Source organism: Aquila chrysaetos, chromosome 4, assembly GCF_900496995.4.
Source record: "Aquila chrysaetos chrysaetos chromosome 4, bAquChr1.4, whole genome shotgun sequence".
Lineage (NCBI taxonomy): Eukaryota > Metazoa > Chordata > Aves > Accipitriformes > Accipitridae > Aquila > Aquila chrysaetos.
This window is the reverse complement of record NC_044007.1, coordinates 36,768,229-36,796,203: the sequence shown is the minus strand read 5'-3', so window position 1 is coordinate 36,796,203 and position 27,975 is coordinate 36,768,229. Positions and strand designations below refer to the sequence as shown.

Genomic DNA, 27,975 nt, shown 5'->3' with positions numbered 1-27,975 from the left:
TACATACAGATGTGCCAACTCACTTTAACGATGAAAGGAAACAGAAGGCATATATGTCTTCGCTCTCTAACCATCTGTCTGAGGACATTCACTAGGAGCTCAACAATGTACATGACAGAGCAAGTAACTGATCATTTGCCACGTCATCCTTCAAACTTCAGTCTATGTTTTTCCCCCAGTTGCACACTGTGGGTTTTCATAAAAGAAACAGAAAGCTGAAGTAGTAATTGTGTATGGGCTTTGTGTGGCAAGGTTTTTGGTAGCGGGGGCTGGTTACAGGGGTGGCTTCTGTGAGAAGCTGCTGGAAGCTTCCCCTGTGTCCAACAGAGCCAATACCAGCCGGCTCTAAGACGGACCTGCTGCTGGCCAAGGCCGAGCCAATCAGCGATAGTGGTAACGCCTCTGTGATAACATTTTTAACAAGGAAAAAAAGTTGCTGGGACACAGAAACTGCAGCCGGAGAGAGGAGTGAGAACATGTAAGAGAAACAACCCTGCAGACCCCAAGGTCAGTGAAGAAGGTGGGGGAGGAGATGCTCCAGGTGCCAGAGCAGAGATTTCCCTGCAGCCCGTGGGGAAGACCATGGTGAGGCAGGCTGTCCCCCTGCAGCCCATGGAGGTCCATGGTGGAGCAGATATCCACCTGCAGCCTGGGGAGGCCCCACGCCAGAGTGGGTGGGGGTGCCCAAAGGAGGCTGTGACCCCGTGGGAAGCCCGCGCTGGAGCAGGCTCCTGGCAGGACCTGCGGATCTTTGGAGAGAGGAGCCCACACTGGGCTCAGGTTTTCTGGCAGGACTTGTGACCCTGTGGGGGACCCACGCTGGAGCAGTGTGCTCCTGAAGGACTGCATGCCATGGAAGGGACCCACGCTGGAGCAGTTCGTGAAGAACTGCAGCCCGTGGGAACGACCCAGGCTGGAGAAGTTCGTGGAGGACTGTCTCCCATAGGAGGGACCCTACGCTGGAGCAGCGGAAGAGTGCGAGGGGTCCTGCCCCTGAGGAGGATGAAGCGGCAGAAATAACTTGTGATGAACTGACCGTAAACCCCATTCCCCGTCCCCCTGCACCGCTGGCGGGGAAGGTGGAGAATCCGGGAGTGAAGTTGTGCCCGGGAAGAAGGGAGGGATGGAGGGAAGGTGTTCTGAGATTTGGTTTTATTTCTCATTACCCTACTCTGGTTGATTGGTAACAAATTGAGTTAATTTTCCCCAAGCTGAGTCTGTTTTGCCTGGGACGGTAATTGGTGAGTGATCTCTCCTGTCCTTATCTCATCCCATGAACCCTTTGTTATATTTTTCTCTCCCCTGTCCAGCTGAGGAGGGGGGAGTGATAGAATGGCTTTGGTGGGCACCTGGCGCTCAGCCAGGGTCAACCCACCACAAATTGTTTCTCATACCCTCAGTCATTTCACATTCAAGGACCCCAATTTCTAACTGTCCATACACAGAATCTTTTACAGAAATAAGAAAATGCATGACTGTGCTGGTTTTAGCTGGGATAGAGTTAATTTTCTTCATAGTAGCTGGTATGGAGTTATGTTTTGGATTTGTGCTAAAAACAGTGTTGGTAACACAGGGATGTTTTCGTTCCTGCTGAGCAGTGCTTACACAGAGCCAAGGCCTTTTCTGCTTCTCACCCCACCCCACCAGCGAGGAGGCTGGGGGGGCACAAGAAGTTGGGAGGGGACACAGCTGGGACAGCTGACCCCAACTGACCAAAGGGATATTCCAGACCATATGACGTCATGCTCAGCATATACAGCTGGGAGAAGAAGAAGGAAGGGGGGACATTCGGAGTGATGGCATTTGTCTTCCCAAGTCACCGTTACACATGATGGAGCCCTGCTTTCCTGGAGATGGCTGAACACCTGCCTGCCAATGGGAGGTGGTGAATGAATTCCTTGTTTCGCTTCGCTAGCGTGTGTGGCTTTTGCTTTGCCTATTCAACTGTCTTTACCTCAGCCCGCGAGTTTTCTCACTTTTATTCTTCCAATTCTCTGCCCCAACCCACCTGCAGGGGAGTGAGCGAGCGGCTGGGTGGTGCTTAGTTGCCGGCTGGGGTTAAACCATGACAATGACTTAGAACAGATGCAATTATCTTGGTTCTAGTTTGAACAAAGAGGAGCCTTTGATCAATACCTCTTTAATGTGCTGTGAATCCACAGGTTTTCAGGATGGAAACACTGTATGATAGGCATTGTACCCTATTGTGAGTAAATATTATATTATCACTTTTCAGGCTGCAGCCTTTAAAAAGAAAAGATAAAAGCTGTGTAACAAAAGCTAGGTTCCTTATAATGGATGATCTTATTTTGACTGAAGTATCATCACTACTCTCAGTAAATTAATTTGCTATTCCACAAATTAAGCTCCACAGAGACAGTCAAGGCAACACGAAGTCTCCTTCTTCATTTAACTTGCTTTACATGCTTCTGAGAATAGTATGTTGCATTCACTAATCTAAAGCACACAGCACGCCCTGACGTTCTATAGTCGGCATCTTTACACTGCATACCTTCCAGCAATAAGAGACTACAAACACAAAACATTTAAGACTTGAATCAGCAGCCCCCAATTCTTCTTTAGCACCTAAACTCAGTATTTATTCTTTTGCACTTAAACTCAGTATTTCTTATTGACCAGACACCTCTGAAGACAGAGCAGCTGGTGAGAAACACTAGACTCAAAAGCTTAGTTCATATTATGGAGGGTTGGATGCCAGCCTATATTTCTGTATTTTATTTTTTTCCTAATTTAAAATGCTCAATGTATTTATGATGTTTACAGTTCATAAGAGATTACATGACAAACTGCAAAAGAAAAACTGTACAGTTTTGAAGTTTAAAGTGCTCAGTGACAGTTTAAATGCAGCCTGAGAACAATAGACTATCTGCAAGGAGGTAGCCTCCAAAATCCTAAATATGACGAAGATATGTCTCCATCTTTCTTATACAAGACATTTTTACTACACTTCCAGAAGTACATAGTCCACTCTATGATCGTTAAAGCAACAAAACCAAAACTTTAATGAAAATATTCCTGCAAAGAGGGAACACTTGAGACATAGGCCCCAAAGCATGTTAAATATGGGAGAAGAAGCTAAATCCTTTACAGCATTCCCCAACATTGGTATTATAGACCTCTTAGATTGCAACCATCTTTGCAGCTACAGAACATAAAATAAACAACCATGCTCCACGAGTTTGAATTATTTTCTCTCTTCGTCATTTAGAAGTTATGAAAGAAAACAAAATAAAGATCAAAGAAAAGCAAAATGCAAGTAGGATGCAAAACAAACAAGTAAGTCTTCCTGTAATACCTGCCAATAATTCCTATTTCTACCCATAAAAGACCACTTTAGGAGTGAACATCTAGTTTCTCTTCAACTTTGAGTCACAACTTGGGAGTCAAACCTTAGATTTCTGGTCAAGCAAATTATCTCTAGAACTGAAGTCATCCATCATCAACAAAGTTGAAGCCCACAGACAAGAGACATGTCTTGTTAAGTGACAGTCATCGCCCGACACCCTGCAATACCCAACAGCACCAAGACGTCTGTAGGCGTTAGTGCATGGCTCAGTCATTGCTGGCATGCTTGGACCTGTGTTGGAGGGGGCCCCACCAAGGACCCTTGGGGAGATAGATCCTCTCCTCCTGGTCAAATCAAAAATACTGCTTAGGCTCACCACACAACCGCACAAATGCTACGGTCAGGGTGAGGGAGGGGATGGAAACTCATGGCCAGAAGGAGGGCAGGGATGGTGGAACCAGAGCTTTCAACAGCTGCCTCATTTCCTGTAGGTTAGTCTGCAGCCTGCACATCAACATCTTTAGGACCACTCTATTATTGTTCTTAGTGAAAAGAAATAATAACAAAATAGACCTAAATCTACTAATCAGATGCTAAGTAAACAGCCTCATTAACTTTGGGAAACAAGGCTATATAGCAGATAGGACTTCAACCATGATTAGGAAGCAAAAACCAACAACAATCCACTAAATCCTACTAAGTACATAGATTTTACACCGGTTTCACAATTTTGATTATCAGTTTGATGATTATTTTTGTCTGTTTTCTTGAAGCAAAAGAATCACAGAATCACAGACTGGTTTTGGTTGGAAGGGAGCTTTAAAGACCATTTAGTCCCACCCCCCCTGCCATGGGCAGGGACATCTTTCACTAGACCAGGTTGCTTAAAGCCCTGTCCAACCTGGCCTTGAACACTTCCAGGGATGGGGCATCCATGGCTTCTCTGGGCAACCTGTTCCAGTGTCTGACCACTGTCATAGGAAAAAATTTCTTCCTTTTGTCCAATCTAAATCTACCCTCTTTCAGCTTAAAACCATTGTCCCTTATCCTGTCACTACAGGCCTCAGTAAAAAGTTTCTCTCTGTCTTTCTTATAAGCCCCTGTTATATATAGAAAGGCTGCAATAAGGTCTCCCCAGAGCCTTCTCCTCTCCAGGCTGAACAATCCCAACTGTCTCAATACTTTGAGCACAGTGTGGACACAGATATATGACATAAAGGCGTCTTCAGCTATTCCTTTCATAAGTCATATTAATTAAATTATAACACTGCTTCCAAAGAAAACTATTAGCATAGTTAAAATGCCATAACTTACATGTAGATAAGGCCTAAGCCAAGTATTCTGCATGATACACAACTCCAGTAAAATAAGCAAACCCCAGGAAATTTCCCACTTGACGGATCTGCTGGCTAATGACTACTTTTCATTAGAGCCAGAAAAGAAACTGATGGTCTGCATTACCTAAAACCAGTTTAAATTCTTCAGTGCATCAGTAGTTCTCTGGAGGCCTGCAAGTAGTAAAGTCAACATAACTGGATATTTAGCCAAAAAGCTTTACAATGTACAGGGGAAGATCAAAGCCATTTTCAGTGCATCACTCTTAGCTGTAGGTAGAGGAGACAGCAAAGCAAATTCAGTAATAGATTTTTTTGTAAATGTTCTGCATAAATTCCTTGACTTCACAGCACAAATTCCTCTGACACTTAATTCAGTCTTAAAATCCTATCAGGCTGAAAGTGCAGCACATAAATAATAATAGCTATGCAGAACTCTTTCAAAAAAAAGATTCAAAAATTGGCATCAATTTTAAATCTTCTGCCATCTCAAATACGATTAACATAAAAAAATATAATTACAGTAAAATTGACCAACTTAAATATTTGCAAAACAAAAAACAACAAACAAAACCTGAGTCTGCATATGCTCTCTTGTCTTGAATATTCTGATTTGGTAAGATATTTATGCACATAACTTTAAACCTTTAAGTAGTTCCACCGACTTAACAGGGATTACTCATCTGCTTAAAGTTAGGCAGTTGCTTAAATACGTTGTGAAATATGAATCTAAATTCAGATCTGAAAAATTTAAAGTAGCAGCAGCCAAAGTAACACCTCATTACAGCTTTATGACCATGCTGTTTTCCTTTAGCAAGTGATTTTACTTGCATACTGGCACTGGAGGCAACAATAGACTATCTGCTGGAGTGACCCTGTGATGACAAAGCAGTACTGCTACAGGGAAGTAAAACCTGGTTTTGCTAGCAAATGTGAAACCAGAAATATATGATTAACAACAAGCCTTCCTTTTAAATTCATACAGGTTCCATAGCTCTTGCATGTCTCTCTTCACCAAGTACTTTTCCTTCTCCCAACATTGTTCAGCTTTCATATGGTGATTCATTCTATCCAAGGTCTGTCTTGTAAGGCTGTTCTGAAAACAAGATCTGACAACTCAAAACTGTACATTAAAAGCTAGACTGATAATCACCACCCTGATATCCCTTCCCTGCACTACTGAAAAGCTGATCTACAGAACGCAAAACCTCTTCAGAAACTGGTGACACATGAAAGCAGGACTCTGCAGGAAAATGGAAATGAGACAGAAAATCACATTTGAGGATACTTTGGCACAGTAGGTTATATCCCACCGTATGTGAATCTAAATAAGACAAGTGGATGCCATCCTAAAAAAAGGCATGGAGAGTAGAAGGAGAAAAATAAGAGATGCAGACCTGAGGTTTAAAATGAGGTACTCTGGGAACTTGAGAAAAAAACCCATGTCTTGTACTTGATGTCAGGACATATTCTTCAGCATTCCTACTGAAGGGGCCAGAGGAGACTGCTTAGCTAGAGAAACTGCTGAAGAAGCTTAAGGTGATCTTCAGTATCCTCTGTACCTACTGCATTGCTGATACCCAGAGAAGAGGGTAAAAGCACAACTAGACAATGAAGAAAAGGAGGTTTCAAAGCCTGAAGCAGGAGATGTTCAAGCAGTGAAATGTAACAAATAGTCTCTGCTTTAAAATGTGAGCTATTTATCTGCTGAGACTGAGGTCAGCATGATGGATAAAAAGAGCCTTAAACTAAGGGCAAAGGTTTAATTTTTATATCCTGCTCAATACCTAGAAGGAAAAATAATCACCTAAAGGTGACAGAGTAACCAAAAACAATAATGAGAAAGAAAAATGCTAACATAATGAGAGGAGTCAGGCAGATGACAAGATTCAAGGAAAAGGACTGCGGTAGGTATGAAATCAAATGAGATTGATGTGAAGCAGTTCAACTGATTGTAAACTAAGGAAGAAGAGAACCCAGACTCCTTTTATTTGCTGTCAGAATTTTGTTGTCTTCAGATTATGAGAAAACATTTTCAGCAGTACATATACAACTGAAATGAATCTCTCTTAAGTGCTGAAGTTGTTTCTTAAAATTAAGGTAGGATCCTAAAATCAATCAGACACTACTTTGCTAAATATATTTCTTAAGTACAATCAAATGGCTTTATAACTTCTTGGTTGCCTAGCACATAAAAGAACATTTATCCCCAGTGGTCTTTACACTTGCCTAAACCAAGCTTTTTTAATTAAGCACGTGCAAATCGGAACTTACTGTGCTTGTACACATCTGTGTATATTATGAACACATCTGCAACTTATATGACTATTACTCTTTCAAAGTAACTTAACATAGACTGCAAATAACAGGAGAGCTTACACTTTCATGAGCATGTAACACAACCATAAACCCACCATTTCACATCACTTTTATGCTATAAATAAAAAGCTGAATTATTTTTTTCCCAAGTGCTTGAAATACGAGTCTCAAATCCCCAGGAGAAATATCCACTTAAGATTTACATGAATATAACTTCTGTTTCATCTTCATGCTAAAATCACAATTTTTCACCTCCTCTGGACATCCACAAATCTCTGTCCAATCACTGTAAGATAATATGGTAAAAGTCCTCAGTAGAAAATTAAGCTTTTGTAAAGAAACTTGTCTTCATTTTCCCCAGTACTAAAAACGTTTCAAAACCCAGATTAAAACTACATGCAATGGTTACATCTTTCAAATATCTTTAATTCTTTTAATTCAGTTACACGCATATATTTATAACATGCTTTCAAATTGTAATAAACCAAATCTCTAACATACCACAACTAAAGAATCTTTGAAGTATATACTGTGAGAAATGATAAAAAGATAACAGATTAAGTGTATTGCAAATACATATTTGCATATAAAATAGATCAGGATAACATTATACTAAATTATATAGTATTACTACAGCAAAAAATCTATTACTTTTTCAGCTACCAGCCCAGCAAGCTTGACATGGGAAATGAATATCAATCTGTATTTTCTTCCTTCCTCATTTGCATTCCAAGAACCTAGAATAAGGTCTCCTTGTCAAATCTCAGTAGCAGCTATAAAACTTGTTGCTTTCAGTGGCTTTACAAGGTATTTGTAACTGACTGAACTTTTGTAAGTAATTAGACCTTAATCTGCAATTCTATTTATAGATGAAGAAGAAAATTTGTGAAGAATTTTTAGCATTCATTTCAAAAATCCAACCCCTTTACTAAAACTTCTGAATAATAAAACTGTAAAGTAAGTTTACACTAATTTAATCTAATCTGTCTTTGAAGAAATGCAGAGCAGATCTACTGCGCAAAAGCTAAGCCATCTTAATTTGTCTGTGTTAGTGCAGAATCACTCAGAATTTCAGGATGTTCATTTAGTTTCCTCCTACAGGTATTTAGTGTAACACTAAAAATCAACGAAACATCTTAACTGTAAGAAAATGTGATTTTAACCTGAGTCTCATGGTACTTTATGTAAGTATAGTATTATTTTAATGACTTTGTTTTAGAAATACGTATTGTTAAGATAATGCAAATGTTTCACCATTGTAAAGGTCTTCTAACACGTCTTGGCACTGGAAAAGCAATCAGAAAGATTTGGAACAACTTAAAAGTTAATGCATTTAAATGATGAATATATCTTAAGTGCAGGATTCCCAATGTGAGGTGGTAAACTACCTAAAAAACATGGGAAAGCAATAGTAATAGCCTCATTAGGTCTTCAATCTGTTTGCTTTGCTTAGGTCAGGTTTTTTGTGGCACTCAACAGAAGTACAGGTGTACTGTACTGTTTGTGCAGTTTGAATGTTTACTATATGTGAGACCTATTTGTTAATAAAATGCCTGTTCCAAAACAATGTTGCATTTCAGAGTATGCTGTCATTTGAATTTTTCTTAAAAGGAAAAGCCTTTTAAATTTGCTATTACAACAAACAGATGTAGTTTCTATGTAGAAATCGGTATCAAACTTTTCATTAGTTTAAAGTAGTAATTTCAAGTATTCTAATCTTTATTTCTAGATCCTGAGATGCTACTGAGGACAGCTTTGAAGGTCTCAGTGACTTGCAATGCCCCTTAGAGATGCTTGAAGTCTAGTCTGTACCAGCTATGAGTTTTATGCAAAGACCCAGTTATCAGACAATCTAATTGTTCTCAGCTGAAGAACCTTGTGCAACAAATCAACATTATAAAGAGTAATTTAGTATCTTTATTGCTCAAGGGTTGCAAAATACTTCTACTTGTTGAAATAAAAAAACTACTTCTAGTTGTCAAAATAAACAGCATTCATAGCATTTTACTCTGTCTTTAGAATTATATTTTCAGTTGTTTTTGCAATAAAACTTTATGAGCTTAGAAAATTAAGTGCACATTCAGCTTTGGTACAATTCTGGCCCGTGATGACTTAAATAATTTACATGCAACCTGGTCTGATGAGTGTGAACATTTTATAACAATATGAAAATTGTTTTCATGATATTGGTCCTGAACAACAAAACCCTGGATCTGCCAAAGTTGCCATTAGTTAGAACCAGATTTTTTACTAGATTTTCTAGAGCTGCTGAGAGAATTACCAAGTGGACTAACAGATTTTTCTCTGTGCACCCACTTCGCAGGAAAACACATTTTTTTTGTCCTTATCCCTTCTCAGGTAAGGATAAGGAGAATGTGTCTCTTGGTGCCAGCAAAACAAAAATCCAAAACTGAAAGTGACAAAAGGAAGAAGAAAAGAAAATAAGGAAAAAAACCCCCAAACTCAAAAGCCAACAAGGTGCAAAACGATGACGGACACTGTGCCTGGTTAAGAGTTCTACTTCTAATATGGGGCACAGCAACTTCACCAGAACATCCGTGTAAAAAACTATGGCAACCTAATAGCAATAAGAAGAGAACAAGCTGAAAAATAGGAACATCCCGAAGATTAATCAATTCGAGCCACTTTGGAGGCAGTTGACACAATTTGACACTTCCCACTTTCCACTTAGCTTTGAATAGGCTGACGTCTGAAACTGCAGATCTACTTATTTACTTGTTTTAGAAATAAATCTGTACCTAAATTATACAACACGTAATCACCACTTTTATAACTTCACACATACAGTATGGAAAAGGAAGCATTATTTTCCCACAGAAATCACAGAATACTGAAAAAGTGAAAGATGTTAATTAAAGTGTTTGAAAACCAAAGGAATCACTCTAAACACAGTTTATAAAGAGACTGAAATCTTCTACATTAAAAGAAAAATGATACGCACCTACTTTAAGAATTTGAATCTGCCCCAAACAACTGCAGTGCTATTCATGCCTGCCCAGATAGACCTGTGCCACAAAACCCACTTCCAAAAATTAAAAGTTTCTAAAATATTTGGGTTTTTTCCTTTAAATAGGAAATATATCAAAAGACAAGAAATACAAAACTAATCTTCTAGACAAAGAACAGGAAGAAAACTGTCACGTTCTCTGGTTTACATTTATAACAGGACCCTATCTGGAGATTAGAATAGTTTCAAATCTATTGTAGTTGAGGATATGATGTCATCATTTAAGGGACGCAGATAATTTAGTCCACAATATCTATTCATACCAACACAAGAAAGCAGAAGGGGGGATGCAGAATACTTTCATATCCCACTCTCCTACATTATTCCTATTTTGCATGGATTCATCATCCATGTAAGAGTAAGTAGTCTTTTTTTCCCCCCCCCAAAGCCATCTGCTAGTTTAACTTTTGTAAAAGCACAACTGATTTCAATTCCATTAGATGCACACATCGGACTGAGCAATTTTCCCTCTCTCTCAGCAATTTCTTAATTTTCTGTCAAGCTTATTTTTAAAATACTGAATATTATACTTAACACACTCCATTCACATGATGTTACAGCATTTTTCATTATTAATTAATGAAAAACCTGGGAATTTGCTAAAGAAAAGCTGAAGAGACTATCGGGTTTGCCAAAAATAAAGTAAAAATCAACACAAAAAATATTCAAAGTCAATTAATTAGTCTTCTTACCTTGTTCTTTTATCTGACGAATTTGCTTCACAGTTTCTTTCAAGATTGCACATTTGTCAGGTTTAAAGTTAAAGTTGTCAATATCATTAAAATTTGCAAAAATCAGCTCTGCAAGTTCTTCTATGTATTTATTCTCTTGCTCACGATTGCGTTTCTCAGTGCTTCTTTTAGGGCTGAAAGAGGAGTTTATAAAAGTGTATTTAATATCAGTTTGCTTGCCTTCTGGCCAGCTCAAAGATGATTTCAAATGGTTTGAGAGTAGTTTAACGAAAACAGAGAGAACTGCCCTCTTTCACTACAAAAATATAACTTACAAGTTTCTCAAGCAGAAAGGTTTCCTCTGGAACAAGGAAAGGAGCATTAAAAAAGATGTTAGTTATTTTTTCCCAACAGTAATGTTTTTTGTTTCAGAAGAGGTTTGGGATTTGAAATTCAAAACAGAAGATTGACTGGGGGGGTGGGATTTGAATGTTTACAAGTACCCCTCCACATGGCATTGAGAATCCAAGAAGTATCATACAGAGACAGTGTATAAGAAAATAAAACAGCTTAAAAAGTTAAACCAAACAATCCATACTCCCTGCCTCCTTGTGAAATTACAACAGGCAGTCATAAGAAAAAACGGTGAATGAGTGGTTATGCTTTAAAATTTGTGTTGGTAATGCAACTGCTATAAAACTGAAAAATATTTTTCAAGTCCCTGATTATGACGTACAAAAGAGGTGGTAAAAAAAATCTTAAGATTGCCACAATGAGTGACTGAAGACTCCTTGCAATGATTAGCCAAAAAAGATTTTTACATAGCTCCTATATTGTCACCAAAATTCTGTATTTTGGCACTACACTGGATTCAAAACAAACAAACAAATAATAATAAAAGACAATAGCCCCCACCCCCCATCCCAAACCCACAACAACACAGAATTACTGCATCAGAGTAGTTTGGTACTGACTTCTCTTTGCAAGAATAGCAAGTTTGTCATTTTCTACACTGAAAAGTAAGTGCACATGTAACTTTTTTTTTTAAAGTCTTTTTCTTTCAGTGTCTTCAGATATAAATGGTCTAACCTGGGTCCAAGCTGGTCAGGATCTTTGCGCTTTCTTGACTCTGCTCTGGATGGGTCAGAGGTATTTTCTCCCATCCCACTCATCTTGAACACATATCAGCAACTAAAATGGAGAAAGTGCAAGAAGGGGTTATGGTGGAAAAGTCATGAGTTCCGTGTTCATATTTCCAAGTTTCTCATTCCATGCCCAACTCAGTTTTTACTCGGCAAATCTATAATTCGAAATAGAGTTTGTTTGAAAGGTACCAATAAAACCACTGTGTTTATGAAGCCACAAAATGCTACACGAATCTCCTTCAGAAGAAAATCTGTGCTGGGCAAGCAAAGTGTTATCATCTCTTTGATTGTTACCAGTTATGTAAGAACAGATAAGTACGTTTTGTGCCTGGGTTGCTGAATTTTCATGGCAGTTTTGCAAGGCTGCATGAGGAAAGACAAAGGAAAAGCCATAGTGCCACACAACAAGAAAAATACAACAGAATTGAAATACATGAAATGAAACATGTATCCCAGCTACATGAAAAGGCAGCACATGCAGCTTTAGTTAAAAATTAGAAAATAATGCTTGCACAAGTACATGTACAATATCATAGAAACAAAACATCTGTCAACACTGGAGATCACTGAGGAACTGATAAATATTTTGTACATAAAATCTACCTCATAAGGAAAATAACTTGTCAAGCTATCATGTGTTAAAACAACACAAGCTTATTGTAATTTGTGCAATAAACAACCTGTGGAAATCCTGCCTCGCTCCTGGCCGTCTGTTGTCCTATGCACTGTAGGAGCACCTGAAACTCACCTGCCCCAGATTACATACTCCTCAGTAGGTACCAATATTCTGGAGGCAGAAATCAGTATTACAAAGGGCATAGGGAGATGATATAAATGATCAAAAAGCTCATGCAAGACAGGGCAGTCCTAGCTCACCATCTGCCTAGTTGCTGCCAGTTTTGTAAGGATGATGGCAGAGAGATGCTGCCAGACATTTCAGAGAGCTCCTGTATTGTTTGGGATTAGCAGAAAAATAAACACAAGGGCCGTGAAGGAGGCAAGTGTCTCCAGGAGGTGATTCATACCATGTTAAAATAAGAGCTGGAGCCCATAATTCTATGATCACTTCAGACCAGCATAAAATGGAAATTGGGTGTCAAAACAAGGGGGTTCACTACCTCCTTCAAGCCCTTCATTTCTGCCCTACCAGTTCCCTTCCCTCTGCTGGCCCAGTCAGCCATGCACTGAACTTAATGACAGAACCGCTATGGGTTAAAACCGCTGTCCCCTTCTCCTTTTCTTTTTCAACACTTTATAAAATCTAGCAGCCAGAGTATGTGTTGGAAATAGGATGTTCACACTGGAAATCTTAGTTTTCCCAATGAACTGGCTGAATGACGATACTGATAGAAACAGCCTGGAGACTAAGATCCAAGCAGTTCTGCAGGGATACTGAGAAAGGCTACTTATTGAAACTTGAGCAAGCAGATGAAGACTCGGAGCCATCTCAGATTCAGAACTGAACACCATCTAACAATTTTCTAAATTAAAAAAAAAAACAAAACCAAAGAGGAATAAAAAATCATTTCTTTGTACTGAAAATACTTTTTAACCAGTTTGCGGAAAAAGCAGAGTCATTTTCCTTTTTCTAGATACTGGTCAAGTTTCATGAAAAAGACTGGATCATGCCTGAAACATATAGCTCCCAGCTGGTCTTTGACATGGATGGTATCAGATTCTATTTGAAAAATGTCTGGATTATCTTTTTCTCCATTGAGTCTATACATGTGTATGTATATCTACATGCACACACATACTGCCAACGTTTGGAGAACAACCCACTGCAAGAAGAGCAAGAAGGCCCTGGTTCTGCAGTGGAGCAGAGCTGAGCTCTCAAAGGGAAGATGTACTATCACAAACTCTATCATTCTGTACTTGCTGGAAAACTCTCAGGGACCCCAGTCAGGGCATTCAGAGCTCCACACCAACGCCAACCTTACTGCAGAGCATGAAACATCTGCCACAGTCTCCAGTGTGGTCTGTGACACTGGCTGTTCTTTAACAACTACAGAGCTTCACTGATTTCTAGCCCCAGCAGTCATTCACATCCTAATTTATCTAAGTACAAAAGTAGAAATATACACTCGTCTGATTTGTTAGGAACTAAGCACTTTCTTGAAAATACACAGTTTCTTAAGTACCACAAGTAAAGCTCCAACAAAGGAGCAAGATACTATTAAGAAAACTGTGACGATAATTAAAGACAATTGGTGAGGAGACCACAGTTCCACATCTCTGTCAGTGGAGAGCTGGAACTGTCCTTGGGGCTCTGTTCCAATGACTAAATTTTTCACTGACCAGGGTGAGAAAAAATCATCAGCATGATGAAAGCTGTACATTCCCGAGATCATCTGATCTCCAAGCCAGACTCACATGGTGACCTGAAGTTCAGAAGAAAAACTAGGCTGGGGAATTCCTTCATTTCTCATGCTTCCCAAGTAATACCTGAGAAATATAAACCTGTTAACTATTTTTCTTCAGAAAAGCAAGCACGACAATTCACAAAAACCTGTCAAACATTCAGCTGTCATCTTCTCCCCCTGGAGTAGTAAGAATTAAAGTCAGAGGTAAGCATTTAGGGGGAACACCCCTCCTCCACTCCCCCTTCCTCCCTAAGAAAGCAAATAGGAACAGTTATTAACAGTTATTCTACCTACCCTGTCAGACTTACTTCAAAGGGAAGTTTATTTTTGCAAGAACCAAAGTTTCACCAGTAGCCCCACCAATTCATAGCTCAATTCTTCTGGCATTCACACTGATGCTATTCTGTAGGAACTTCACTAGGTCTACAGTATCAGCCTTCAGAGGACACATTAAAACCAACCTCCCACCATAAACAACTAAACTTCATCCTTCTGCATTTAAGGGAACAAAAGTGGTATCATTCTTAGCAAACTAGCACCTTCTTTTCTCCTTATTAAACACAGTAAAGGTTCTAAACAAACTGTTTATTTATTTAATTTTGTTTGCACTTTCAAGCCATTACGTCTTTCTCTCAGCAGCATTTATCAGTCTTTTCTTAGAATGAGTTACCCATTTCTTTTTACTCATCATAAAGTTTTTCTGGAAATCTACCACCTACTACCATGTTTGCTTTCTGCTCTCCCCTATGTCTTCATTAAAAATCACTTTCTATACCTCAAGGACCTGTATCGGCTCTGCAGCTCCTGTGTTGTTGGTGCCTGTGCTCCAGAGCAGAGTGCAAAATCCAGTTAGGTGCCTTGGAAAGTGGAGAGTTAGACAGATCATACTAAGACAATCCAAAAGTCTCACAGGCCAAAATGAAAGTCACTCAGCAATATCTAGTACACAGTACTAAAATCAAAAGGATGTGCCCTCAAACCTTATCTCCCTAGGGATTTAGGGGCTGATTGGGATAGGTAAAGTTCTGCTATTCTCTTGGGATTCAGAAACTAAAATCCTCTCCTGAGTTAGAAGAAATGAGCATGAATCACCTTTTAGAAGCTGTGGATAGATAATCTGCTGTCCTGCTCTTCCATAATACTACATACCAACTAAACCAGCCAGAAACCGGGCGATGGAGATTTAGTTCCCTCTTAGCAGAGGGGTTTCAAGCCTGTATTTTTCATCACACAGGACAGCGTCCTAGGTGGTAGGCTATCTGCTTGCCAAAACTGGACATTTATGAAGCAAAGAGGACAAAGTTAATTAACTCTTCCAGTTCAGTAGGAATCTTTAGGTGTGTAGCCCATACCACTAAACTCACAGGTAAGTAGTTCAAACACTGCCTTAAGACACAATGCATTGAGGTTTGAATCCCTTAGGCTGAGGAGGGTAGCAAACCTCTATCTCCCATTTCTCAGCAATGACTCTAACAAGTCAAGTCAAAGAGCTGAGTACCCTCCCAGTTTCCTCATGTCTTTTTAAAAGAAAGCCATTTCAAATTTTTTCCATGAGCTAATTCACATCCAGGGTCTATGCATACTACTAGATGAAGATCTCTGGAGGGTCTAGGTACCTCTACAAATTTAATGCGACATAAGCAAGGAACTAAAATCACATTTTTTGGAAGAAAGTACTTCTGGGCACATGTAGTACCGAAAAGCAGGCACCTAGGAAACTTTCAAGTGAGAAGGGGAAAACCTCATGAATTTAGATTGAATTGATAGATGAATTTTAGACATGCAAACAAACATTTGTGGGTCAGGAGCAGCTAAACTGCATAAAGCACTTTTTAGGTTCTGCCCTAACTGCCTCCATACACATTAATTTATCGATCTCAAAGTTTCTTGGTTATTCATAACTTTAAATAAATTAGTATTTTTAACAAGATAATTTAGGAACTTTTAAAGTTGTACTAAATATTCTTAGGCTCCTGAACCACATCGATAGTTTCTCAGACCAGAAAATAAAACTCCCAACTTTGAAGTCTGAATTTTTCCAGGAAACATGACAATTCAAAACTGAAGCCACTGCAAGTAGAATGACAAGTCAGAGACTCAAAGTTTTACTGCAATAAACCTCTCCTATAGGGAACTACCTTGGATTAGAAAGCAGCATTCATCCTGCTCCTCTGATCTTTTTATACATCTCTGCAGGAATTTCCAGAAAGAAGAAAGATAAAGAAATTGAACAGTTCAGTTCATTTAGTGCTTTAGAAGAAATGGAAATGTAGTATCAGCTCCACCATATGTCTTCTGAAACAAAAATCAAGAAAAAGTGGGTAAGACTTATTTAGCGTGGTATAGAATAGGAAAAGGATTAACCAAATTGGGAATTAGTAAAAACAAAACCAGCAGTAATCATGGCATTGAGGAGAGAGAGATGGAGACATATGTTTGTTAATGAAAAAAATAATGGTATGTCAGATGCTGAACTAAATCAATTTTTATTTGAAAAAAATGTCTTACAAAGCTGAATTTGAATGCGTGTCTTCCAGAATGAACTGTCATGCAAGACCAGGCACTCCCTTTTTTATTGTGTAAGTTGTTTGGGAGCTGTACTGCACTCCAAAATACAAACATAATATCCCACTGTGGGATTAGTATTTTGCCTTCAGTGGTGGTAGCAGATTTTTCTTCTCGATATATATTAAGATTTTTTCTGTTTGTCCTACAAAAAACCCCTACAACAGTAACTAAGAGCTGAACTTTTAATGCTGACTCAGATGCCCCTGAAGCTTCAATTCCACTGGGCATCAATGAGGAGCAACGGAGCAATGGAAAGATAAATACACTCACCGCAGCATTTTCATACAAGGAAGGAGATAATTAGGGAAGCAGAATTACTATTACTAACAATACCTAAAGAACTAATTTTAGGGTCCAACAGATGACCTGTACCAACAGGGCATCTCAGGTAAGTAAATACTTTCTTTGTATTTACATTTAACACCATAAGTGTATTTTCCTGCTCTCTCCGTTTCGCTACCACAGGCCTAAGCATCCAAAATCCTAATAGGCAAAATCACTGCCTAATTTTTCCAATTGTTAAATGTAAATCACAAACACTGAAAAATTAAACTAATAAATTCTTGGACAGTGTATGTTAGTAATTACAGTCACTGAGACCTAACCAGTTTCTACCAGATGTTGGGAGACTGAAACGACAGAGCCTGAGAGAGGCTTAAATTCTTTTTTTCTCGTTATCAGTAATAAAACAATAGTTTCTGCTCTCATCGTGACAGCACATCCTCCTTCACATCCTCCACCAGCAACCGCTCTAAGTTAGAGTACACAGAGAGACTTAACCTAATTATAAAGCAATAGTAAACATATTTTTACAGGACATTCATCTTTCAAAGGGAAAAAAAATAAAACAATGTAAACCCAAAAATAAAACACACGGGAGAGAAAAAGAAAAACGGAGGCCCTGTGAAGGAAGAGACAGAAAAAAATCTAGCACAAATCAGTTGCATGAATTTGTAACATCTCCTCCATTCCTCAAATGCTGTGAAGGAACATGGTATGCAGACTAAACCTTCCAGCACTGATCCTCAGCATCAGTGAATCCAGTTAATCATCCAGACTCAATGTAGAAGAAGATAATGTGCATTTTATCTCTTATCAGGGCAGGCCATCTTCCAAACAAGGCCCGTTAAACTGTCAGATTTATTATAAGCCTAACAAATGCAGTTAAAGAATAAATGAGGATTACACCTTCAAAGCTGCTGTTTCAATCTGAAAAGTAGCAAACAAAAGGTAAACTACCATATAGCGGACAATCAGGTAGCAGGACTATACTACCACCCTTCCAGCACACCAATACATGCATTTAGTGCACATACAACTGATAAATACAGAAGTGATTTAAAGTCACTGTCTTATTGAGTAACAAAACAGCAAAAATAGTTTACTGACCCAAAATATTACAAGACAGTGAAAAGTTTGGCAAAAATCTTCTCTAACAGCCCGATTAAAAAATATAACCAGCTCATATTCCTGTGGTTAATTATAAACTCAAACATACATCCATTATAATTCATACTTTTTTCCTGTGAAGTTCTCATGACTAGAAGCTTTCAGTCTTGGTTTCAAAATTACTGATGTACTCCGTATAGCATTAATTCTGGTAGAAGCCAGAGGAAAGTTGGAAGTCACATGCAACTTCTGATTCTTCACATTTTTTCCTGCTTATGAACTCTTTTTTCACTGGCTCCCTTTCTGAATCAGAAAATATTTAATATTGATACATACTGCAATCTTCAACCCTTTTGAAGACGGCAATATTTGCTAGCCACTTTCCCTGGCCTCAAAAGGAAATCGCTGTCAGAGGCAGGATAAGATGCTAGATCACAGACTGGAGTCACTGGAGCCTAAGGCCAACCCTTTACTGGTGAGCCACAGCAGTTCAGGAGGAAGGGTTGCTTTGACTCCCAGTACTATTCATTGTAGCACCCATCAGAATCCCGATCAGCTAATTGAGCCTGCCCACCCCACGCACCACACTGCGCTCGGAAAAGCTCAGCCTCCTCATGTGCAAACTTTCTCTTGCACGGGTATTTCGACAAATCCAGGGAGACATGGATAAGGGTTTGGAAAAGAGTAAAAAAATACAGGTGAAAATCAAGGGAAATAAAAGGAGCGGGAAAAAAAGACTCTATTGTCTGGTAAAATTAAATTAAAGCAAGAGAGCCACCACTAAAAGGTTTGACAGAAAAGAAAGTTAATGATACATTAAACCAACCTCCTGCATGCCCGGTATACAAAAGCCACATGTTCCACAACCAACTTACTATACCCATCTTTCATCACCGAACACCTAGAATTGGGATATACCCCAAACGAAACAATGCCAGTCTGCCAAAATAAGCAAGGTGTCCAACACCTTGGTTGGTGATGGTAACCTCACATTAAAAATACAAATTAATTTATTCAAGGGTATGCTTTTTTCCGGAAACAGCACTACCACTTTCACTATAGATGAAACTGCCTAAAATTTTTGCCACCCTACAACAGTCACGCAGTATAAAGCAAAAACAGAAAACAGAGTTTCTATAAGGAAGGTGGTAGCAGCCAGCTGAAAAACTCTAGTCACCTTTAAAGGACTTGTACTAAAATCTGACAGGCACCTGCAGCCTTTTCCATCTGAAAATAACACTTGTTACTTAGAAGATACAATTTCATTTGAAAGACAGCCTGTTAGAGGTACCATTAAAACAAGATTTATGGTAATATTTACTAAATTCTACTGTATTCTTGAACTCCACAAACTATAATTAAGAAAAGGAACATAATTTACTAGCAAATGCCATTGAGCCTGTGTATGAAAGAACAAAAAACTGGCTCCAACACCTACTACTCACATTTTTGCTCAGTCTACAAAAAGCCGTAACAGACTATAAACAAATGTTTAAGCCAAAGGCTCCTTCCTCAACAATATCTTTTCCCTCACTCCTGGGTAATGGCTTTAAGAGTGGTGTATTAGACAGTAAGAAGAAGACATATTCCATTTGCAGCCTGAAAGCCAATAATGCTCATGAATTTTTTACCTGAAAGACACTTCAAGATGCCACTGGGAAGACTGTCTAATAAACACATTAGGCTGCAAATGGGCAGCAGCAGCTCTTTAACACATGCTGTAACAATCAAATAAATGGCTAACATTAATGTTGAGTGTTACAGACTGGTATTTAATAGGACTTTCTTTAAAATCCACCTAAATCTTGAAGGAGAAAGAGGTTTTTCTCAGCTACTCAAAACCACAGGTTTGAGGAACCCCTGGTTCTGCTTGAGTCTTTGCAAAAACCCCTCCAGGCTGACTCCAGCCCTGTAAGATGGCTCCTACCTTCTGTATTCCCATAGGCTAAGGCTCTTAACAGAGCCACTCACTCAGCTGCTTACGGATTAGCCTACGTCAGCTACCTCTAATATGCCCAGGAATAGCAAGACTAGGCTTTAATAAGACAACAGAGAAAAAATATCAGAGGAAGAAAGTATCATTTTTTATATAACATACATGAGGTCTGCTCTATTTCCAGTTTTAAAGAGGAAAAGGTCTGTTTTCACCAGAACATTATCAAAGAGGAGACAGGTGGTTCTACTGCAAAAAATTGTTCAAGACTGTATTGTAATTTCAGGTTTGGGATTCTACCTCTCTCTTGTTATCAAGAATTGTTTCTGATTCTTAATACTCAAGGACAAAACAAATGTAGCTCAATACCACTGAAGATCCCCTTAAAACACCAGATTATAAAACAAAATACAATGCCAGAACATTATTTTTATCTATGCCAGTCACTCTTGCATCCTTTTGTTTGTCGTGGGTAGCTAAGTTAAAAAAAAAAAAAAAAAAAGAAAAAAGAAAACAAAAGTCATTCAAAAACCATTTAACATTCTAGGTTGCATTTGATAAGTAGCAAACCATGGCTGCAGAAAATATTAAGTCTGAAAGCATTTTCACTAGAAAAGGAGGAGTCCAAATTCCCACATTTATTTAATCTAGAATTTTTCTTATAGTTCACAATTATTAACAACTTTACTTATGAGACTGATTCAGAAGCCTAGTATTTCAAATCTACTGTGATTGAAAGTAAAACTTTGTGAATAGCATAGCTGACAAATGAAGCAAATCTAACAACATAGAAAAGGATATTATTATAGGAAACTCTGTATTTAAATTTCCAGTTGATGATACTTCTGGAACAGTGAGTTAAGCATATTTTAACTCCTACTGAGTCCTCTCTGCCAATCTCAGTTTCAAAACTGTTACTTGTCCACTGAAATTCCCACACCAACTTTCACCCCCCAGAAACCACCAAAGAGCAAGGGGAAAACCAGACCAGAGAGAGGGGAAGAGTGAAACAACTGCTCTCACAAGTGTAAGGCACTGTGGAAAAACTCAAATCCGGGAACATTTTCTAATCTCATAAATATAACTGATACAAATGTATACATTACTTACAATACCAGTAAGCTTATACAGTTCAGTGTGATTTTCAAGATGCCTATCTTAGCAGTGAGAAAAATATGACAGATCACAATAGACAAGGGCATTTAAGCATCTCTGTGGTGTGGGCATGCCTACATTAGGACTTAACTTCAGTTAACTGCCTGTCAAATACCAGTCTGTTTACTTTAGATAAAACATATTTCATTAATAAAAAGCTCAGGAAACTGGGTTCCAAAAGGGTAAAAAGTAAAAAGCTGAGGGCAAGCCAGAGAGAACAGCACTGTGTTTCTGCATCAGTTGTATACAGTAAGTAATCCATAGACTTATGGAACCTATACACAGAAATATCAAACCTATCATATTTGAATTAGAGTTCCATCACTTATCAATCTCAGTTTCAACGACATCACGCAGCTAGAGAGGTGTTGGTCCTCCTGGTCACCAGTATCAACGTAGCATCTCTACATGCTCAGGTACAACGTAGCATCTCTACACACTCAGGTACAACATGATGTACAACCCAAGCTTGCACTGAAGCCTCAGCAAGAAATGCTTATGTTGCATGCCACCTTTCATAGTTCTAACCTGGTCATCAAAATAATGTTCCTTCAGTCCCGGAGTAGATACTGTTACTGAAAACACATGACCTTACTGAAATTTTTGTGGCAGTTCCGAAAGCCCACCTCTGTTCTTCTCTGGTGCCTAATCAAAAATTGAACTCATGTTACTGATTTACACATAGCTGCAGCACTAAGAGGGTTTATTTTTCTCTTCTACCCAACCATCTATTACTAGGAAGCATGTTGAAACTTCAGGCCATTCTTTCAAATGCCAAGCACTGCATTAAAACTCTGATTTGCAAGAAGTGTACCTAAACATTACGTAAAGCATTTCTACACATTTTGACATTGTTATCATGGTGAACGAATAACATACTCCACGCATACCTACCTACAAGTAACACCTATATACTCCACACTTCCTTCTAAAATACTGAGATGCTCTCATAAGCATGCATTTAAGTTAACAGTGTATAACAATAAAGTTTCAATTTAAGAATCAAGAAGCCAAGCTGCTTTGTTCCAGAAGGCTGGAAGTTAACAACAGACCAAAGTCAAACATACCTACATTCAAGTTAAATAAATGCTAGCACTCAGCTCCACAAATGGCCACAGACAGTCATAGTAATGTTAACAGCTGGCTATGAGGTGAATTCGACTTCACGTTGACGTCCTCTGTCAGTCAGGGATGTGGCTGGTGCCCACACAGGATTCAGAACCCTGCATCACTTCTTGAAATTGTATACCCAAGTCATCCTCTTCAGTACAGTGCCTGGCTTACCCATCCTCCCTGCCTCTGAAATGCATTTAGAGCATCGCCCCTGGAAAACTCAGTGTCCTTCCTCAGCCTAAGGTGGTTTGCCTCAGCCCTGGTCCCAGCTGGTGCCCTGGTGACAAGGACATGGTCCTGGATGCTATGGGAGAGACCAGAGGGAGTTTGGCCCCTATCCCGTATTTGCATGAACAGGTAGTTCCCCTCAGCAGGTGCTTCCTGCTGATACTGGTACCCATGCCAGTATCATCCATTTGTACTGGAGCAGCAGTGTAAGAGCTGGGAAGTAAAAAAAAAAATTATTACTCTTTTCTTATTAAAGTTGGAAGAACAACCAATTTAATACATGCTTTTTGAGACAGTACAGCTATACGCATAAAAGATTATACTTGTATCATCTCCCAATATGCAGAATTACAGTTTTGTACTTAATACAGATGTACGTTAGATGTATGTCAAACTCTTGGCAAAGCCATTGAGAGTACTAACTACGCACATTGTTACTAAGCACAAAAATCAAAACGAATAAATTATGTTAGAGCCACCCACAAGTGTCTTGCAAACACGAAGTACGATTAACTTGATAAAAATTAAATGTCCATAGTAGCCTGTACACCCTAATCAAATACATTCTTAATACACCCATGAGTTTAAAAACTGATCTATGAACACAAATAAGAATTACTAATGACTTCAAATTTCATGTCGGTCTTCATTCTATTTGCTTTAGTAAAATACCGCAACCAGCAATAACAAAAGAAGATGAAAGTTTAATTGTCATTTTAAAGCATTTAAAAGGAAAACACAACTCAAAAATCTTGTTGCTTTAGTTAGTCAACTGCCAAGGGATAAAACCTTGTGGACACAAGCTTTGTACCCACAAGCGTGCGTATACACACACACACACACACACACTTATATACGAATACAGACTATGACCAAATAAAACATACATAGGAATGGCTGTATGAGTCAAATGAAAGAGACGTTTAGTTAGTGACTAGTCTGTCATGGAAGTTAATAGCAGATGCCTCAGTAAAAAGTACAAGGCAGCTGCAGAATGATCCTTTCCCCTGGTATCTCCTCTCTCTGTCTCTGACAATCAGTGGTTCAAGCTTAGCTGTGGTGTTGCTGTCCCTCCTCCTCCCTCTGAACCTGTCTTCAGTTGTGCCTAATTCCTTCTTAAATCCATATATACCTTTGGCCTCCACAACACTTACAGGCAACACCTTATAAGCTTTACCACAGCTCCCTTAACAGCAGAAACGACACTCTGGAAAAAACTGAAGAGTTCTAAGGGGATGCTATGACTCAACTGAAATAAATCAGCATTTTATCACTGACTTCACTGAAGCTTGGATTTTCCTCCTAGTCTACTAGAGGAAGATGTCAAACTGTTATTTCTCTCTTTTGTAGGACATAAATCACTCCATGGGTCTGACACAGCTATGCTTGTATCCTGCAGCCCAAGGAAAACAAGGTTAGTCTACTATTAAAGCTGAATATTCATTACCAGCCATTTTATTCTCTTTGTAAAAATAACCTGAAATTAATTTGTGTTAATAATGAAACCATTTATGGTAAAGAAGAACCACAAGTGCTAAGAATGAATTAGCATATATTCCAAGTATTTTTAATTTTGGAATATAATGAAATATAATGACTAAAGAGGGGAAGAAACACCCACGACATTCAGAGAAGGAGTTGACCAGAAGCCTGCAATACACTGCCCCAAAGTGAAAAATAACACACATTTAAAACTAGTTGGACTGAACACCTGGAAAAACTTCAGGAAAAGCAACAAAAATAATTTTATTACCATGCAGTTCTAACAGAAGTTTATTCATGAGAATCTTGTGTTAGATGGTTGCTCAATCACAACAGCCTATGCTATCAGGAATGGAAAATCAGAGCACTACAGAATCTTGATGAAGTTTGTTTAGGGACAGCATGCATAGGAGAAAATTAAATGGGAACAGCAAAGAGGAGATTCAGGTACAACACACACTGCAAATTAAATGCATTTACCATAAACTTTTGGTTTGATTCTTCATTTAGGATTTTCATCAAATTCCTGCGATCTTCCTTACACTCTGTATCCTCACATCCCAGCCAGCCCGTCCCAATCTCTCACTGTACAACTCCAGCTATCAGAGAAACTACCCGCAGGGTCAGCCGCAGTCTCCCAGGTATTGAGAGTAGCCCACTTCTGAAAGACACAGGCTTTCAAATCTTACCCCTCACCTTCAGAGACTAAAGCATTACTTGCTAATAATAATTTTTAGTCCAATTCAGGCATCCTTCTAGGCCTGCCACAGCTGAACATAAGTGAGTAAGAAAAGCTAAGGAGGAATGCAGGCAGTAAGACGACTCCATTGGGATTTCCTTGCAGGTACAGTGATTATCAACTTACAAACAGTCTTCTCGTTTACTCAGCTCAGACAGCTTGGCTTGTAGACCAGTCCTCAGTCCTTAACTCAGCTTTCTTCTTGCAATTATGGGGCTATTCTGTAGTAGTGTGCTAACAAATTTATTGCATTTTTTAATTAAGTAGATTCTGAGAATCAAGGTTGTTTTCACTCCTTTCCTCAATTTTTTCCCCTGTTACTAGTCTAACTAAATAAATAAAATCGCACTGAAAAATCTAATCAGCCAGTTGACTTTCTAATGACATTTGTTATTAAATATCATGCTAAGAACTCTGGAGTGAAATGAAATATTTCAAAGTCCTCCTCTAGCTCAGACTTTCCAAGAAGGGTTTTTTTCTTACAACATGGTGTATTTTGTAATGTAGTCATGTCTTCCCTCCTTCCTTGCACAAGAAATTTACCTTACAAAGATGACAACAACAAAGAAAAAAAAGAAAAAAAAAAAAAGAGAGCAAAACTTTTTCAACACTACCACTGTAACCTTTTTGACTACAGTAGCATACAGAATTTTGAAGAGTGGGCAAACAAAATGACTCTGGTCAAAGATAATGTTTGAAGTTTTATATATGCTACATACCACATACTTCTGATAAGAAATTGCTTATGAAAGAAAACACCCAAACTTGAGTTTTGTGAGAACATGGAGCCACCTGACGAACACAGTCTACACAAAAGGTTGATTTTATTCAAATTTCCCCCCTTAATACATCCTAAAAGGCATCACGCAAATCAAAATGACCATACAAGCAGCAAAAATCTATTTTTCTACAAAACATAGGTGCCAACATTTTCAGTATGCGCTACTCGGCCCCCGCTATCTTGTTAGATCTTCCGTAATGAAATAAAGGAAGAAAACACAAGAAGCAGAGAGGAAGTTTCATTGTTCTTGCGACTTCAACATTTGGTGCCACGAACGTGACGGGCTCTCAAGCCTCTACTCAATGGCACTGCCTGCCTCAGGCCTCTGTATCAAGATGTAGGTATATTGCAATTAAAATAATCAAACCAACACAAAAGAGAACAAGCAAATAAATAGCGCTAACTTGTTTATGTTTCTGGCTCTGCCCTCACAGTATGAAATAAAGTCTCTTCAAACACATACTACGTTAATTTGAAAAACAATAATATTTTCCTTCCCCCCTCCTATCTCAAAGTAGCATGAGTTTTTCAAAGTCCTAAATAAAATAAACTAAGGCATTTCCTGTATGTATTTAGTTAATTATTAAACAGATTCTAAGCATGATAGTCACCACCACTATTTCAATATGAATCCGGGAAAACACACGTTTAGCAAACTGCCAGTGCACTGCAGTAATGACTAGTTATATGCATCTTTGCAATCCTGCCCTTAACTTTGGAGGCAAAATTCTAGACAAGTGACAATCAGCGCTCCTACGCAAATCCAAACACTTCATTTTACCTTTTTTTTGTGGTCTAGAATTAGTATTATTGCTGTGAGGTAAAGAGCAATGCTGGGCTTAATGCTGTGTACGACAGGAAAATAAAGCCAACAAGCCTGCAATAACTTCCCGAGCAGGGGAGACAGCATACTATCTTCACTTACTACAAGTAACCATCTATAACCTTTTTCAGGGGATATTATTATTTAATTAATCTGCAATATTAAATGCTGTCCTCCCAAGGTTAAAAGAAAGGTAAATACTGCCAAGATATTTAATGACATCAGCATGCATAACCATGAGATAAATATGAGGTCTGAAGATTAACTGAATGTCATTCTGTTTACGGGATCGCATACTTGTAAAGAAAACTATTAAGATTAGAGAGAAAGTTATATAACGACTATGAATGTTTTAGTGTGTTTTGTCTACTGAAGCTCTTGGTCAGAAAGAGAAAGCTTTATTGCAAAAATGTCTCAGTCTGACTTACTCTGTACTTTTTTCATGTGCATAGAAATTACTGAATATTGAATAGTAATTACTGCAATGAAAAGACACTCTCAGGCTCCACCTCCTCGTGACAGTGGGAAAATATAGATGGGTTTGTGTATTATTCTGGATGCCAGAAAACTTGCTTACAAAAATATTTCCTGTGCAGTGACTAAGATATATTTAGCCTCATAAACCCATAAAACTGTCACAGGCAACCACAAGTACACCTGTAGCCGTTAAAAAGGGGGGAAACTACAGAAACTGGAGAATCAAATTTACATTATTTCTTTGTATTTGTTATTTAGAAACATTATCTTTAAACTCTCTTGCTCAAAAAGAAATTAGCTCTTCCTCCCACCCCCCAAACCAACACCTCCCTTGCCCACCCCCCCACAACATCCAGACACCTACAACACTCACATGGGAGCACACATACGTGCAAAAAGAGAGCACTAACAATGAAGTCACGGCACTTCAGAAACACACCTTGTCGTCTTCCAGCCTTTGCAGTTGAAGGCAGATCTCACTAGTATTTCTGCGTCTTCAGATCAAGATGTAGATAAATTCCCCATCCATCACACTGGCTTTTTATTAAAAACAGGAGGAGGGGAAAAAAAAAGGAAAAATAAAAAAAAAAAAAAAAAAAAAAAAGAGACAATTACCAGTAAATTTACAGCCTTAAAAATATCAGCTCTCCATTATCCCAAACCAGTGTTATGTCTTGATGTAAACCAAAGCACATGCTGAGTGAGGACGTGCGCACACAGCAGCTTATCATCTCTGTCATCTGCTTCTAATGACAGCTGACAAACTGGCCACGCTAATCCTTCCCTAACTGCTGATCAGAGAGATCCCCCTTTGACAATCCAGCATGGTGGAGTACTCGAAAATTCCTCCTGCTTCTGTTCTGTTGCTGCTCTAAAAAGCAGTTTCCTTTTCATTGAGATAATAGCCTTTTCTGCAGTCACGTGGCGCCCGGGCTACATTAGCAGAGCTTGATGATAATAGACAGAGTAACTCCCCTCCCTCCCTTCTGCTGATTTTAAGGGTATGACTCCAGGAGAAACCCAAACCCGGCACACTTGAAATCATTTTGCATCCTCCTCTATCGAAAAGCAAACTGTGCTGTTGGAGAAGAGGAATGCGTGCGCTCTCTCTACTTCTTGC

The 27,975-nt window shown here is 38.8% G+C and overlaps 1 protein-coding gene across 1 annotated transcript in view; it reads right to left on the bottom strand.

The window, feature by feature from the left end:
* Positions 1–27,975, bottom strand: part of NCOA2 (nuclear receptor coactivator 2) — a 199,352-nt gene that overhangs the window by 70,321 nt on the left and 101,056 nt on the right. Inside the window, 2 exon segments of the mRNA XM_030011116.2 lie at positions 10,681–10,853; positions 11,749–11,850. Coding sequence (XP_029866976.1) covers positions 10,681–10,853; positions 11,749–11,831 — 256 coding nt within the window. The 5' untranslated portion in view covers positions 11,832–11,850.